Here is a 17,148-nt window from a genome sequence, read left to right on the forward strand (position 1 = left end):
AAATTGCAGAGGTGGAATCCGGAGCCTAGGGGGAGTAAGCATCCCCTGTCGACCGGTCACAACCTCCGTGAGCCCTATGTATTGATGAGGTAGACGGTATATTCGTAGTCAAATTTAATATTAAAAAAACAAAGGCATAACACGTCAGTCAATATACGACCAATGATAGATTGCATTTGCTAACAAGGTCATTATAACGACCATAGAATTTAAAAGTGGTTGTTGAGATCTCTATAACATCAACTTATCTGTCAGTAGGCTGCCTCCGTTTGAAAATTGATCGTACTCAGAGCATGCTCTTGAATATCGAATAAGTAAACTGGGGTACAAAACACCATATGCAGTTGAAAATGGGATATCACCGAAAAGCTTGTCATCTCGTTTGTCATATAGTTTAGTTGTTAGTTGGCCCTTATTGTCTATAGTCAGTAAGACATCCTTTTAATATTAATCTCAGTACTTATGTGTAGAATCAGAGTGATTTTTTTTTGTACAGAATATTTTTTTTTAGATGACCATCACAAAATATGAAGATTTCTGAGTTCCATTCTTATTGAGGAAGTACTAGTAGATGTCGAAAAACGTAGTTTTTAATTTATCGTGAGAAATGGTTGTATAAAGTGTAGAAAAGTCGAACGTTTTTAATGTTACTGACTTTTGAAATGATTTTAAAATTTTGTAATAGTTTTTTGGAGTTTTGGAGAATTTTGATTTACTTACACCAGTTCTGGAGTATTCTGTTGTACAGTAGTACGTCTGTTTGCGAGGAGTAAAGATAGAGGCTTGAGATGACGACATTATATCCCAATCGCTTCTTCTCGGGCCTTTCACTGGCAAGTTCGTAATTTGTGGGAAAGTTGCGATTGCAGTATATTTCGTATTTAGACCTCCAATTGACCTTCAGGATTTGAAATGATTTTTTTTTTCTACATGGAAATACTTATAAATCAGTTTGAAGTCATGATTTATAGGCGGTTGCTTCCACATAAATTCTTTTTTTTTCTGACTTTTAGTGATACTGGAGAGTAGAGAAGTTTGAAAAAAAAGTATCGCCCTTTTTTAATTATTTCTCCATCCTTTTAATAAATGAATATTTAAAGGGTGGGAAAATTATGAATATTAGTATCCTTTACGTGTACCAAAATAAAGCTTAAGCTTTATGACAGTTAAGTTTGAAATTGATTTCGTGGTTCTTTAGAAGTCAAAAGTTTGTAATATAACGCTGGATGACGATAGACAAAAACAATTAGCAATACCTGACACAAAAAGGTAATCTAAAGAGATTAAAGCTATTCTTTATTGCTATTTCGTCACATAGAAATCGAAAAATCATTAAAAATGAATATATCTTTTTGTGTGGTCTCCATAATGACCCATTAGAAACATAAAATCTCAAGAAAAACATTTTAGTAACTTGTACAAATTGCTCACTTTGACTGTTGTAGATGTCGGCTATATCTGTCATCAAAATAAAGAAAAAAAATAAAACAAAAACAACTACGGTAGAACTGTCCTAAGGGGTCTAATACCCCCTGAAGGGCATACTTAAAGCATGCATATTTAAATATGTGCATACAAGTACTCTATAATATCACCAAAAAATGCGCTGTCGTTTTTGCAGTCTCAAACTTCTCTAAATGTATTTTCGTACCTAAATGATAATACATATGAATCGAAGTAAGTCTTGTTCAATGATAATGCGTCGTCGATATATAAGCATGTATCTAAATGTCGAGCTGAAGGCCACAGCAAGTGTTTTCTTCCTCTCATGTAAAAGTTTCTGGATAAATTCTGCTTCATATGAATATAAAAATAGATCTGCTAATAACGGAGCGCAATTGGTACCCTTGGGAATCCCGACAGATTGTTGGAAGACCTGATATCCAAAAAAAACTACATAGATACTATCAAACAGAAACTCATGCATCTTTTTTATCAACTTCAGAATACTTGTGTGTACAATCAGAATGTTCTTATAACAAAATAATAAGTAAATGACAAGGTTTCTTTTATTGAAAGATCAGCTGTCTATGCTGTCAAAAGTCCTGGACTTTAATTTATCGTAGGTAATGGTTGAATGAAGTGTTAAGAGTTACTTTAATCCTTATTAATTTTACATCATATATTTGCTATACACGTACAGTCATTTCCAAAACAATGCCAAAATGTTTCGTGTCCACAACAGGAAATTCCATCCAGTTACTGCAGGTAATTGGCAGAACAAATAAAAGTCAAAGTATCGCCTTTGCTGAGTATGAGTCAATAGATAGAAGGCTTATATTGTGAAGAATCGAAAAAGAAGGAATCTTTTGCTCACGTCAAGAGGATGTGGTCTGAAGTTTCTGTTCCTGGTGTGCAACAGGGTTCTGTTTTCTGTCCAGTTCTATTAATGGTTTAACGACACAAAAATATTATCCAGATGTTTATTACAGTTCAACGTTATTGCTACAAAAAAATAAAAAAAACAGAAGGTTAACAAAGATAATCTGAGCCCGGTTGTGTCGTTATATCTACGATGTTTGCTTTATGGCTTTTGTGGTTTGCTAGTTGTGGTAAATTAGAGTCATTTAGTGTTAGGTAAATGTGATTACTAAGCGACAGTGTAGAGTGACTTTTTAAAAATATATCAAGTATAGCCAAGTCTGAGTCATGGAAATATATTTTTCGGACATTGGTTTCCTGTGTTGAATAATGACAAATAAAAAATCGATTAAACGTACTGACTATCGACGACTTACATTTATCGTAAAGCAAGTGACTTAAAGAGTAAATACATGTGCATGAAAATTTTAAAATATATATAGAGATGGACATTTGGTTTTTGAAGCATTGTCTTCCTCTAAGATGTCCTCGTTTATCTATGAATTCAAAATAAAGTGGGAGTCAATAAATTGATACATTAATAACTTCATCAACATCATAGATCAAATAACGAAATTATATACATGTATTCAACATCATAGATCAAATAACGGAATTACATATCTTTATGTAGTCTAAGATAGGCATTTCTGGAGGTGATCTGTCGGGAGACTTGCTTTTTGAAAAAGTATTCGGTGGGTTGTTAAAGACCTACGTGCAAGTTGTTCATTGAAATTGAATTTCAATGTATAAGGCTAAGTACATGTAGTTTTATGTAGTTTACATTTCCATCAATATTTACTGAAACCGAGCAGAACTACAGGAGGATTACCATTTCGAAAAATTGCTCACTATGAAAAAACCGAAATTGCAGGAACAGAACCAATGCATAAACTCTTTCTGTATTAACCTGTAGAATTTGAAAATGAAGAATACAGCGAATAAGCTATATTTCCTGTTATGACGTCATCATGAAGAATTAACGATATATTTTCCATCTCTTCAAAAAAACACATCCTAAGCTTACGAAAATATTTAAATACACTTAAATACGTCAATAGATAGCTGATGTTTTGTAGCATTATAAAACTGAGGAGTCGACAGCCTAAGATGCCAGGATTCCATATCGAACATTGCTCCTTCAATTTTTAAAGCAAAACTATGTAAAAGTAGTTGAACAATAATCATTGAATGAATATCCCTTTGGAAAAAATGGCCGTGCAAACCAGTGAAATGCTATCTTCTTTTATTATTTTATTTTTGTTATCGATCATGTTTCCTAATTGCCATAAATCTTGCTCGATCAATAAAAACACGTTCGTCGAAGCGGGTCACAATGTCACTCGAGCGAATCCTCGTCGAATGGTCGTTCAAGCGATGCCGGGTTTTTATATCAGTTGATAAGTGACATTCTTGCTCCACAGTCCGGATTAATATGTTATTGAAAATTTCATTACTTTTACTCTTAGCAGTGGGTAAGTAGTTTTCAAATATTTATTAACCAATAATAAAAAAAATGTAGCATAATTTTGCTTCTGGTTTTAAAATATAAATGTATATATATTTTTTTTTAAGAAATGCACATCAATTGAATTGATACAAAACAATATACGTTGAAAATATTTATCAGATACATTTATTAGATATACTGTCTTTGATGCTATAATTTTTTTTTTTGATAGATTGAAAATTTTGTAATATAATTAAATTTTCTCTCAAACTGTTGCTCCTTTTTATTAGACTTCTATAAAAACCTACAATCTTTCATCTATCATACTTACTAGTTACTAGTTCATGCTCTCTTAATCATATTTAATTTTGATTGGCAGTTGTGGAATCAACAAGATGTGAGTATTTTTTAAATTCTTTATTCTCTCTCTCTCTCTCTGTGCAAATCATTAAGTGACACCAGCTATCCATGTCACTTTCACCGTCGTTTATTGCCTATAAACACGCAGAGAAGCAGTTCCATATGATGACTAGTTTATTTCTTCTCATTTTGCATGCAGTGCAGTGCAATATTACTTGACCACAAATGTTCTTATACTATAAGTATATAAAAAGGTCGGTTAACCAGTCTAAGATTAATTAGCGCATTATATGTAGATATTAATTTTACTGATATGTATTTTACAGTTTTCAAAATTTCGTAGATCTTCAGAGTATGGACTATATAGCTACACCAAAAATAAGCGCTGTTTCTTAGTCCATAATTCATATCTTGCCAGCAATTACACAAAGCTCGCTTGAAAATGTGTTGATCCCTAGTATATATTTATTGTTTTAATATATACGAGAGGTCGATTTTTTTTTAAAGAGAGCTACGTGTCTATGCGGGTGCGAAAGGCGCTGAAATGCGAATTTTACACAGTTTATAATTTTTTTTTCTTCAAAGACAAAAGCAAGAAGTATAACTATAAAAATCGATCGTACATCAATTTATGTGTTGCATTCCATCTGGAAAACATTGTTTTTTACATGTAACAGAATGAAATAGCTCATTCGAGAGTTTTCTGTCACTCTTTGTAATTTATAACTTTTTTACCTGTAGGGAGGGGTCCAAGGCACAGAGGCAAATTCAGATGGGGGTTTCATGGTCCAAAAATAAGATTTATTGATAGACCAAGTGAGTATATTTGTCTTGAATCACATTATTTCGTCGCAAATATGACGTTAAAACACACACCAATTTTTGTTGTTGTTTAATCCTCTTTTATTTTATCAATTTCAGTTCACATTCCAGTTCGTAAGTATTTTTTACCAATTCTTTTTACTGCTATATTGACCTTTATTATTCCTAGCTCTTATTAGCTGAGATTCAACATTGTAAAAATCATATCTAAATCACAGTAAGTTATGTTCACCTGAACTTTACATTGGACTGAAAATTGATGGAGACCAGAAATAAATCAAAATTGATACAAATGTTTATAAAAAGTTTTTTAACCTTAACTTGACTTCTTGAGAATAGAATATTGAGAATAGAATATTTATTTTTCTACAGTGCTACAATCACGAGATTCCAATTTAATACAAATGGTTATTTAGCGACCCTCAAAGTACATTATCCACCTCGCCCTTCGGGCTCGGGAATGTAGGTATCCTCGGGTGGCTAATTCAACACGTTGCCGTTTGACCCCCTAGGCTGTCGACGGCAAACGACAACGTGTTGACTCAGGACCCCTGACGTCCTGAGGGCAAACGACAACGTGTTGAGTCAGGACCCCTGACGTTCTGAGGATGATAATTGACGGGCATGTAGCTAAAATATGATTTGTTCAGGAATATGTAGCTATTACTTGGTCAGGAATACGATATAATTATTCCTTTTGCTGTAATACGCTGTAAAGAAAAAAAATCCAAGAAAAGTGTATTTACACTCTTCATGATTAGTATAGATATGATGCCCTTACGTCACCATCTGATGCCGCAATGCTCGCGTTCGATGACAGAATTATGGGCAGCCTCTATCACGATGGGTCGTAAAACCCGACATAAATTCAATCACTCAAGCACATCTGAAAGTATGGCATGGCCACGTGCATATACAGGCAGAAATAATGCGTGTAGTTTTGTATTTATATAAATGAATTATTTAAGATGATGTATTTGTAACATTCAATTAAAAAACAGGAAAAAATATGAACTTCTTTTTATAGTCTTTTCTTTTTATGATTTACTCCATATAGATCTTTTTTTTTATGTAACAAATTTTACCCTTTGAAAATCTTTACTTCTAAGGAATAAAAATAAGTAGTACCGATACTATGAATTATTTAGTGATATTACATAATTTTAAAAAAAAACCCACCAGTTTCCACTCGTCCATAGCGTCATCTACTCAGGTGAACTAATGCAACAATTACTGTACATAAGAGAGTTAGAGAACAAAAATGCACTGTGTGTTTGTATCACCTTATTTAGTCTTTATTTTATCTCTGAGTATACGTTTTTTTCATATTTTATATTTATATTTCAGCTTATGCAGTTCATAAAACAAGTGAGTATACAACAGTTATTCAATACTGAATTAAAAACTAGAATAGTGAAAATCGCACTGCTTGGATTTAAAATTTCCTTCCGAATGCCTTGATAATAACTTTTTTTCTTTGTTTAAAGGGTTCATAGATAGACACAGTGAGTATTTATTTTATTACTTTTGAAATATGTTTAACATTTTGTTCTCGCAATTCGAATGCAAACTGTAAACTAATGACAAGAAAAACAAAACCAAACCAAACCAAACCAAGAAAAAAAAACAAACAAACAACAACAACAACAACAACAAAATACGTCAATGGTATCCAGTTGGAATCTTTCTCAAAACTCTTGCCTACATAAACTCTAATTACTCTAATGTCACTGAATGCAGGTTGTAAATACAAACCTCGTTATCTCGAACAAGATGGGACTGACAAAAAAAAATACTTAAAGAATAATTGGTTGGGACTTCAAAATTACTTCGACATATCCAGATATTCGAGATATCGGTGTTCGAGATACCGACTTTATCTGTATATATATTTGTCTTTTCTATTTATCAGTTCCTATTTACAAAAAGATTCATATACCCATCATTAAAAAAATCCCGGTCATCCGGACTGTGATAGTCAGAGAAAAAGTTCCTAAACCAGGTAAGTTAGTTCTTTTGTCCCTATTAGATTAAAAAACAAATAAATGGCAAATGACCGTTCTTCAAATATTCTTTTATTTTGATTTTTCCTGTTTGGTAGGAATTCGGAGATTTAAAAGATAGAATGATTTGTCAACTGAACGTAATTTAGTAAATTAAATAAATTTACCAAAGTTTCAAAATTACAAAATGGTCGACAAGTAGTTTTAGCCAGACGTACTCCAGTCAACTACCCACTATGGAAACATTGAAATTAACTAATTTGCATACGTGTTATGTTAGTATATTTATCACCTGCCCCCCCCCCCCCCCCCTCAGGCATAAGTACATCCATGAAATTTTAAGGGGGATCTGGGGGAAATAGCACTCTATAGCTATTACACAGAGTAGGATTTCCCGGGAAAATTAAATCTGAATTGAATCTCATTTTCGAATTTTTTTTTCCGCAGGAGAAATCCTACTCTATACTAAGAGTCATTTTCCATTTGGGAAATCCTACTCCAGAGCCTGTTTTCCAGGGGTGGGTGGGATTTTAGAAGTGAAAGTCTACTCTACGGTATTACAGTAGTATAATATTTTGATGCTTACAGGGCCACTAACAACAATGCATTGTATGTAAAAAAGAAGAAATTAAATATATTTAATCACAAGTGATTAACATATATTTAATTAATTTAAATGATATTTTCTATTTTACAGTCCCAATCCATAAGGAAATCATCAGAACGATCACTAAGAAAGGTAAGAAAAATGTCTTCTTTTACATAAAATTTAAACATGTCAACAATATACATGTAGATGTATATATATCAATGTATCTCAAATTCAAGCTCTTTTACTCGTTTTTTACTCGGTAATATTAATATATGTTTTTTTTTTATTTTACAGTGAAGGTTCCAGTTATTAAACGAGGTATGTAACGTATCTCCCCCCCCCCCACACACACACACCAAAAAAAAAAGTTATATAAAATGGAGAGGGCAAATCCAAATACAATGTCCCCACAACCCTTTAAAAAATCGGCAAGAAACTAAATTAATTGTAAAGAAATAAAACCCTTTTTTGACAGAAATGTTTAACTATATAGCGAAAAAAAACCCATTAATGTTAGTAAACAAGTACCTATGTTTCAGTTCCCGTTCCTAAGCCGGTACCGGTGATATACGAGGTTCCAGTGGATCGACCATTTCCTGTAGAAAAGCCTGTGGTTGTGGAAAAACCGGTCCCAGTTACAAAGGAAGGTATATAGTTAAACCGAATCGAATGTAACAGCTATATGGAATCTATTTTTTTTTAATTTAATTTACACAATTTTATTGAATTTACACAATTCTATAGGGTGAAACATCAACACGTGATAAATTATAAAAAAAATGTACTGTTGCTTGCTAAAATGAAACATGGAGATAACGAACAGTTTTCGAGCTCAAAAGTCCATTAAACATTACAAAATAAGTGCAGAGCAAACACGGACCTCTAAGACATCAGAGGTGGGATCAGGTGCCATGGAGGAGTGAGCACCCCTTGCCGACCGGTCACAACCGCCGTGTGCTCTTTGTCATGATCGGGATATAACGGAAAAATCCGTCGACAATAATGGCCTAACAAATAGTATGAAAAAGGTCAGTCAGCATATGACTCAATGATATATTGTATTGTATCGACCATAGAACTTACGAATAAATTTTACATTTAAAAAATCCTGATAGACTGCAGTCTGTCCGAGTTGTTCTTTCATCAATTATCGCACTGATCATAAGCAAGTTTAATACGACATTGAGCCAAACTTCCAAAATAATTCAGATATTTGTATAAAAGTTATTTTGAAATTAAAAATCTCAGACAATTTTGTTTTGTCAAATTCGCAGTAAAAATTATTAAAATTATAACTTATCGCGATTATCTTAAGTTAATTAAAAAATAATAGCAAGGCAAATGTACAATGTAGCATGGTAAGATATTAGTCAATCCGTTATTTTATCTCACCATCCAAAACCTCAGACTTCGTCTTCGGTCGATTTTGTGATTGGTTGATACATATAATCACGAATATCGACCTCATCATTTAACTGAATATCTTATTTGAACGGCGGCACCTATCGTATACTAGTATATCAATGATGCGATAGTATTGCTTGTATTGAATTGTTGTTATGATATATGCAATAGTACAGCTTTATATATAAATTTTCGTTGTTGTTTTTATTCTAGTCCCAGTTCCTGCTCCTTTCCCAGTGTTTCCAAAAGAAAATGGTTTGTACTGTATACTAGTATATAATAAAAGAAATGTTATAGTCACGAATTCAATTAAAAGAAACGATTATATATACAGTTGTATTTATGTTGTTTTGAATTTATCCTTGTAGTAGGAAAACCAGCAGACGGCGGTACTATTTTTGTAGGTGAGTACATTTTCATTTTTTTAAGGGATGAGATAATGGCAATTCATAGAATTGTTGTATTGTTTATCTTTACACAGTAGATTAATACAGAGTACTATAGGTGTTTTGGGACGAGATTTGAAAAATAACGAAAAATTAGTCGAACGGGGGGGGGGGGGGGGCGTCTCCAAGCACCTGGGTGATTTAAAGCAAAAACTGCTGGATTGAGAGGGACCAGTTAACGGAGCTATACTTTTAAAATTCATTTCAATTCATATAGGTTGACACTTTCTGAGTAAGCCACCTGCATCTTTTGAATGTTTACATTCAACAGGATTTAGTTGGAGCATAAGTTTTCAGGGTTTTTTTTTGTTTGTTTGTTTTTGTTTTCTTTATGAATGATGTAATCCCATCCAGCAAAACCTATTCTAAAACTATTGAAAATGCGTAAAAAATCCTTAACAAAATATGTATTTACAGATGCCGGTGGAAAAGGAGGCAAAATTGGCGGTGGAATCGACAAGGGAATAGGGGATAGATTTGCAGGGAAAGGGGTCGATGTTAATGTAAAAAATGTTGATGTGAACATTAACAACGTACGACCTAATTTCGTTGGCGGAGGGGGAATTGATCAAGGCCTTGTTCCAATCGGTGGAGGAGGAGGAGTTGATCAAAGTCTCGTGCCAATTGGTGGTGGGGGAATTGATCAAGGCCTTGTCCCCATAGGTGGAGGTGGGATTGACCAAGGCCTTGTCCCTATAGGTGGAGGGGGAATAGATCCTGGTTTCAATCGCCCAATTGGTGGAGGGGGTATAGATCAAGGCCTCGTCCCAATAGGTGGAGGGGGTGTAGATCCTGGTTTCAATCGTCCAATTGGTGGAGGGGGTATAGATCAAGGCCTCGTCCCAATAGGTGGAGGGGGTGTAGATCCTGGTTTCAATCGTCCAATTGGTGGAGGGGGTATAGATCAAGGCCTCGTCCCAATAGGTGGAGGGGGTGTAGATCCTGGTTTCAATCGTCCAATTGGTGGAGGGGGTATTGATCAAGGCCTAGTGCCTATAGGTGGAGGGGGAATAGATCCTGGTTTCAATCGCCCAATTGGTGGAGGGGGTATTGACCAAGGCCTATTACCTATAGGAGGAGGGGGGATAGATCCCGGTTTCAATCGTCCAATTGGTGGAGGGGGTATTGATCAAGGCCTCGTCCCAATAGGTGGAGGGGGGATAGATCCTGGTTTCAATCGTCCAATCGGTGGAGGGGGTATTGATCAAGGCCTTGTCCCAATAGGTGGAGGTGGAGGGGGTATTGATCAAGGCTTTGTCCCAATAGGTGGAGGGGGTATTGACCAAGGCCTAGTGCCAATAGGTGGAGGGGGAATAGATCCTGGTTTCAATCGCCCAATTGGTGGAGGGGGTATCGATCAAGGCCTCGTTTCAGTAGGTGGTGGGGGGATAGATTCTGGTTTCAATCGTCCTAGTATAAACCCACCGATCATTGCTGTTGATCCTCAGCCAGTTGACAATGGATTCAACCTTCCAAGTGGAGGAGTTGATGCAAGTCTTAATCGTCCAATATCAGTCGATCCACTAATCGATACTGGACTTATTGGAGATACGTCCATTAATGCCGTTAATCCAGGTCTTAGAGGGTCCATTAATGGTGGTTTCATAGGAAGCGGAATTGGTTTAGGTGTCGAACCAAACTTCGATCGTTCTTTCGATAACGGTTTCAACAGTCTTGACAATTCATTTGGAGGATTTGATAACAACGATTTCTCTGTCTATGAGGCCAGGCTAAACGCCATAGCCCAAGGGCAAGGTGGAATTCTTCCAGGTGGAGCAATTGGGCAGGGGATTTCGGGTAAATCATTTTATTTTCAAAATATTTTGAAATTAGTCTTTAAATCTTTAAAGCATATTGATGTATCCGGATACATGTATTTGAATTATGGAGTCATATTTAAAATTTATTGATGTTTCAGCTAGCGACGTAGGGTTACCAGCCAGCGCGCGTGAGTTTAAATATTCGTAGAACTTTTTAAATCTTAAAGTTTTATCACTCAAATCAGTAATATAACAGAGCTTTGCCAACTATCGAAATCTTTAACTAATAGTTTGAGCTGTCCGTCCGGCTAATCTGCAAAGGCCTAGAATTTTAAATCCTTTCATAAAAATTAAGAAGAAAAAATAACATAAAATAAAATTGAATAAAATAAAATAAAATTGAAGATGTAAATACTTTTAGATAGAAACTCAATTTTAAATCCTTTCATCAAAATAAAAAAAAAAAAATGAAATCTCGATGTCGCCTTGACAAATGAAGGAGCGCTTTACTCTGGCATCTTGTATTCACAGAGAGCTTCGGACTAGGGCTGGATGGATCGGGTTTTGAAAGCGGAAGAGACAGTTTGCGTAAGTTCTTATTTCTCACTATCTTCCAAATTCCTATAGTAACAGACCCGTAGAACGGGGGGGGGGGGGGCAGGAGGGGGCGCCCCCACTTTTTCTCAGTATAGTATTTTGCTTTATTATACTTTCATGTTAAATACTAAAATCTGATTGGTTTAGACACATTTAACAATCCGTAATGTTACCCTCAGCGTTAGCAACACACTTAACAACGGGTAACATTACGAAAATATCACATGTTTTCAAATCATGCGCGTACGGTTCACCGTAGAATTCTCAAAACGTCGGTTGTGCGTTTGAAAGAAGCCGAATAAACGACGTCAATAAAAGCTTGCGTCCGATGTAGCTTACTTGAAAAAGACAAACGACAGACGAAACATCCATGCGAGTGCAAACTTTAGGTGATAAAGGACTTTTGAGTAGCAAACAAATAATAAAGAGGTTGGTAAATCTTTTACGAAGCTTTCCTATTGAGAAAAATAGAAGCGGGGAGTTTGAAAGCTTTCTAAGCTTGAAGTTAACGACGATCTCCGAATTTTTTAATGACATCCGAAATCAATAAGACATTCAGTATAATAAAATAAACAGTGCACGTTTTTGAGGGTAACAGTTGAAATTGACACCCCTCGGAAAACCATTGTCAACCTCCGCTGACGCGTCGGTTGACAATGGTTTTCCTTGGGGTGTCAATTTCAACTGTTACCCTCAAAAACGTACACTATTTATATATAATAGTAAATTTTCCTTTATAAGCTGCCCCCCCCCCCCTTTCCCCTTTGTTGCAGTAAGGCTGAGCACTGGTTTCCACGATTTGGACTGTTAATTACGTTTTTTTTTTATAACTTGTCAGCTACCCTTTTCAAATCGATGCTACGGGCGCGAGTAGTTAAGTGCTGTACTGGTTTTATTTTGCATAAACAATATGTTAGGTATTAACGCATGTGAATGTATCATATATTTAATGTTTTATTGTAGTCGATTCAAACCTGGATCTTTCATGTAAGTAAAGATTTTTCAGTATTTCCGTGTTTTAATGCTTCATGAAATATTACATCTTTCAACAAACTCTATTCAGTTCAAAGTTCTATTAATGATTGAATTTAATTACATGTACCTTTAACAATGAAATATCTTTAATATTATCGTTATATACCATTCAAAATGATTACAAATGTTCATATACCGGTATATGTAGCTCATTGAGATTTCAACCTTTTATTTACACTTTCCCATCCTGCTTCTATACGTATATGTCCCTTCTTACATAATAAGTATATTTTGAATTCGCTTGTAAGGGGTAAAATTGGTGGGGAAATAAATCAAATTTACCCCTTATACAATTTTCTTGTAGCGAACCTCGGAGGGGCAGCTCTCAGTCCAGCAGGTAATTTTAGTTCGTTAAGTAAAATCATTTTACATCAATTTATAAATTTTTGGGCAAATTTAGCATTTTTGAAAATTTTAAAATACACTCTACTTCATATTTATTTCATTGTTCTAGCAATAGCACCAGCTGCCTTTACTACCGGTGGGTCATTTAGTGATAATGGAGGGACATTGAGAACAATATGAGATCAATATATGTAAGTATGTTGAAATGCTAAAATAATTATTATACCCCCGCTCCGAAGGAGAGGGGGGTATACTGTTTTACCCTTGTGTGTCTGTGTGTCTGTCTGTCCGTCTGTCTGTCTGTCTGTCCGTAACAAACTTTGGTCGCAGTTTTCTTAGCAACTACTCATCAGAGGTGCTTGAAATTTTAACACACTCTTTGTTTAGGCATGCCATATGGTGGGATTCATTTTTGTACGAATTCGATGTCAACTTCCTGTTTATCCGTGCGTTTGTCCGTACCATACATAAAAAATTTGGTCGTAGTTTTCTCAGCAACTACTCATCGCAGATGCTTGAAATTTTAGCACAATCTTTGTTTAGGCATGCCATATGGTGGGATTCATTTTTGTACGAATCTGATGTCAACTTCCTGTTTATCCGTGCGTCTGTCCGTATCACACATAACAAACTTTGGTCGCAGTTTTCTCAGCAACTACTCATCGCAGGTGCTTGAAATTTTAACACACTCTTTGTTTAGGCATGCCATATGGTGGGATTCATTTTTGTACTAATCCGATGTCAACTTCCTGTTTATCCGTGCGTCTGTCCGTATCACACATAACAAACTTTGGTCGCAGTTTTCTCAGCAACTACTCATCAGAGGTGCTTGAAATTTTAACACACTCTTTGTTTAGGCATGCCATATGGTGGGATTCATTTTTGTACGAATTCGATGTCAACTTCCTGTTTATCCGTGCGTTTGTCCGTACCATACATAAAAAATTTGGTCGTAGTTTTCTCAGCAACTACTCATCGCAGATGCTTGAAATTTTAGCACAATCTTTGTTTAGGCATGCCATATGGTGGGATTCATTTTTGTACGAATCTGATGTCAACTTCCTGTTTATCCGTGCGTCTGTCCGTATCACACATAACAAACTTTGGTCGCAGTTTTCTCAGCAACTACTCATCGCAGGTGCTTGAAATTTTAACACACTCTTTGTTTAGGCATGCCATATGGTGGGATTCATTTTTGTACTAATCCGATGTCAACTTCCTGTTTATCCGTGCGTCTGTCCGTATCACACATAACAAACTTTGGTCGCAGTTTTCTCAGCAACTACTCATCGCAGGTGCTTGAAATTTTAACACACTCTTTGTTTAGGCATGCCATATGGTGGGATTCATTTTTGTACTAATCCGATGTCAACTTCCTGTTTATCCGTGCGTCTGTCCGTACCACACATAACAAACTTTGGTCGCAGTTTTCTCAGCAACTACTCATCATAGGTGCTTGAAATTTTAACACACTCTTTGTTTAGGCATGCCATATGGTGGGATTCATTTTTGTACGAATTCGATGTCAACTTCCTGTTTATCCGTGCGTTTGTCCGTACCATACATAAAAAAATTTGGTCGTAGTTTTCTCAGCAACTACTCATCGCAGATGCTTGAAATTTTAGCACAATCTTTGTTTAGGCATGCCATATGGTGGGATCCATTTTTGTACGAATCTGATGTCAACTTCCTGTTTATCTGTGCGTCTGTCCGTATCACACATAACAAACTTTGGTCGCAGTTTTCTCAGCAACTACTCATCGCAGGTGCTTGAAATTTTAACACACTCTTTGTTTAGGCATGCCATATGTTGGGATTCATTTTTGTACTAATCCGATGCCATATGGTGGGATTCATTTTTGTACGAATTCGATGTCAACTTCCTGTTTATCCGTGCGTTTGTCCGTACCATACATAAAAAAATTTGGTCGTAGTTTTCTCAGCAACTACTCATCGCAGATGCTTGAAATTTTAGCATAATCTTTGTTTAGGCATGCCATATGGTGGGATTCATTTTTGTACGAATCTGATGTCAACTTCCTGTTTATCCGTGCGTCTGTCCATATCACACATAACAAACTTTGGTCGCAGTTTTCTCAGCAACTACTCATCGCAGGTGCTTGAAATTTTAACACACTCTTTGTTTAGGCATGCCATATGGTGGGATTCATTTTTGTACTAATCCGATGTCAACTTCCTGTTTATCCGTGCGTTTGTCCGTACCACACATAACAAACTTTGGTCGCAGTTTTCTCAGCAACTACTCATCATAGGTGCTTGAAATTTTAACACATTCTTTGTTTAGGCATGCCATATGGTGGGATTCATTTTTGTACGAATCCGATGTCAACTTCCTGTTTATCCGTGCGTCTGTCCGTACCATACATAACAAATTTTGGTCGTAGTTTTTTCAGCAACTACTCATTGCAGATGCTTGAAATTTTAGCACAATCTTTGTTTAGGCATGCCATATAATAGGATTCATTTTTGGAACAAATCCGATGTCAACTTCCTGTTTATCCATGCGTCTGTCCGTACCATACATAATAAATTTTGGTCGTAGTTTTCTCAGCAACTACTCATCGCAGATGCTTGAAATTTTTTCTTTGTTTAGGCATGCCATATGTTGGGATTCAGTTTTTACAAATCCGATGTCAATTTCCTGATTATCACTGTGTTTGTCCATAACCGAACTTGTGTATTCACATCAGAGCGGGAGTATTATTAGTGAGCATTCGCTCACAGACTTCTTGTTTTAACAATTTGAAAATGTTTTGACAACTATATTATTTTTTGTATACATGTGTGCAACGTTGGTACATGTATTAAATACATCTTTTCACATGTAAGATTCTTTTCATAAATAAATTCTATTTCATAAAAAAAGTTTATTTAATTGAAGTACCTTTATGTCTTACATTTATACATACTCTTCATAATTTTTTGGACGCAAGAGGCCAAATTCCAACAGTGATGGAATATGTTTATAAAGAATACCTCAATTATTTCTACTCTTCACTTTTTTCATAATTGTTGATTACAGTAATGTAGTAGTTTGTATCGAGAATTAAAACTACAATAAATGAAATTAATTCAAATATATTGTAGATTGTTGGTTAACAAAGGGATGGGTGTGGCTATGGAGATGAAGACCACGTGATCGGTTGGAATTCGCCGCCCGGCAGACATCAAAGCTTTATATACCTCATCTTTGTTGATTGCTATTAAATTTGTTATAAATAAAATAATTGTCTTTTTTTCCCACACACTCATTAAATAGTCAGCTGCAGATATATTTATTACCATTTGACACTTTCAGTGTGACCTGATACCACTAAATATGAATTAATTTCTGATGGTTTGTGTACAAGTTTCTCCATTTCAAATTAAACTTACAGTTTTAGAAATTAAGAAACATTTGAAGCTCATACTAGTGCTTGATGCAAAGGTATGGTATGACTTTGAAATACGGTCACCTGGACAAGGTCCTGATCATGTTTACAAAGTCGAAAATTCTACTCTGAGCCATAACTTGCAACAATAAAACATTGGAAGCTAACATGTAGTACAAAGGTTTCAGACAGAGGATGTCTAATGACCCTCAATAAAGGTCATTTGGTCAAGGTAAAGATTTTCAGTGTAATATTTCTGTTTAGGACATATATACCGGTAATTAGGTAATGCAGGAATAGAAGAAGCTCAAATATGACACAGTTCTGTTACTCTTGACCAGAACCTGAACTAAAGCCATTAGATCAAGGTCATTGAATTCATTTCAGCTCGAAGCAATGCTATGCAGAGAGATTGCAAAAGCTTTTGATAATAAGAGACTAATTCATGAACATCTACTAAATAAACTTGAAAATTAAAGTAAAAAATTATAATGAAAATTTTCTTGAAACATTACAAACAAGTAAATTTTAATTGTGCCTTACAGTTTAAAGTTTGGATTTTAAAACCAGTCTTGGTTGAG

General features: G+C 35.2%; 1 protein-coding gene across 1 annotated transcript; it reads left to right on the forward strand.

The window, feature by feature from the left end:
* The first annotated feature begins 2,165 nt into the window (after positions 1-2,165).
* On the forward strand, positions 2,166-16,358 carry LOC133204787 (uncharacterized PE-PGRS family protein PE_PGRS54-like). Its single transcript, XM_061340535.1, has 20 exons — positions 2,166-2,208; positions 4,913-4,987; positions 5,093-5,107; positions 6,341-6,361; positions 6,481-6,498; positions 6,906-6,995; positions 7,694-7,735; positions 7,883-7,906; positions 8,128-8,235; positions 9,206-9,247; positions 9,361-9,396; positions 9,856-10,260; positions 10,294-10,485; positions 10,516-11,235; positions 11,357-11,386; positions 11,730-11,786; positions 12,759-12,782; positions 13,135-13,167; positions 13,285-13,366; positions 16,284-16,358. Exons 1-19 carry the CDS (start codon positions 2,166-2,168, stop codon positions 13,353-13,355), a joined length of 2,046 nt encoding a protein of 681 aa, XP_061196519.1. The 3' UTR covers positions 13,356-13,366; positions 16,284-16,358.
* Positions 16,359-17,148: the final 790 nt, after the last annotated feature.

This window comes from Saccostrea echinata, unplaced genomic scaffold, assembly GCF_033153115.1.
Source record: "Saccostrea echinata isolate AGI-Se365-2 ecotype Australia unplaced genomic scaffold, CSIRO_AGI_Sech_v1 ptg000054l, whole genome shotgun sequence".
NCBI lineage: Eukaryota > Metazoa > Mollusca > Bivalvia > Ostreida > Ostreidae > Saccostrea > Saccostrea echinata.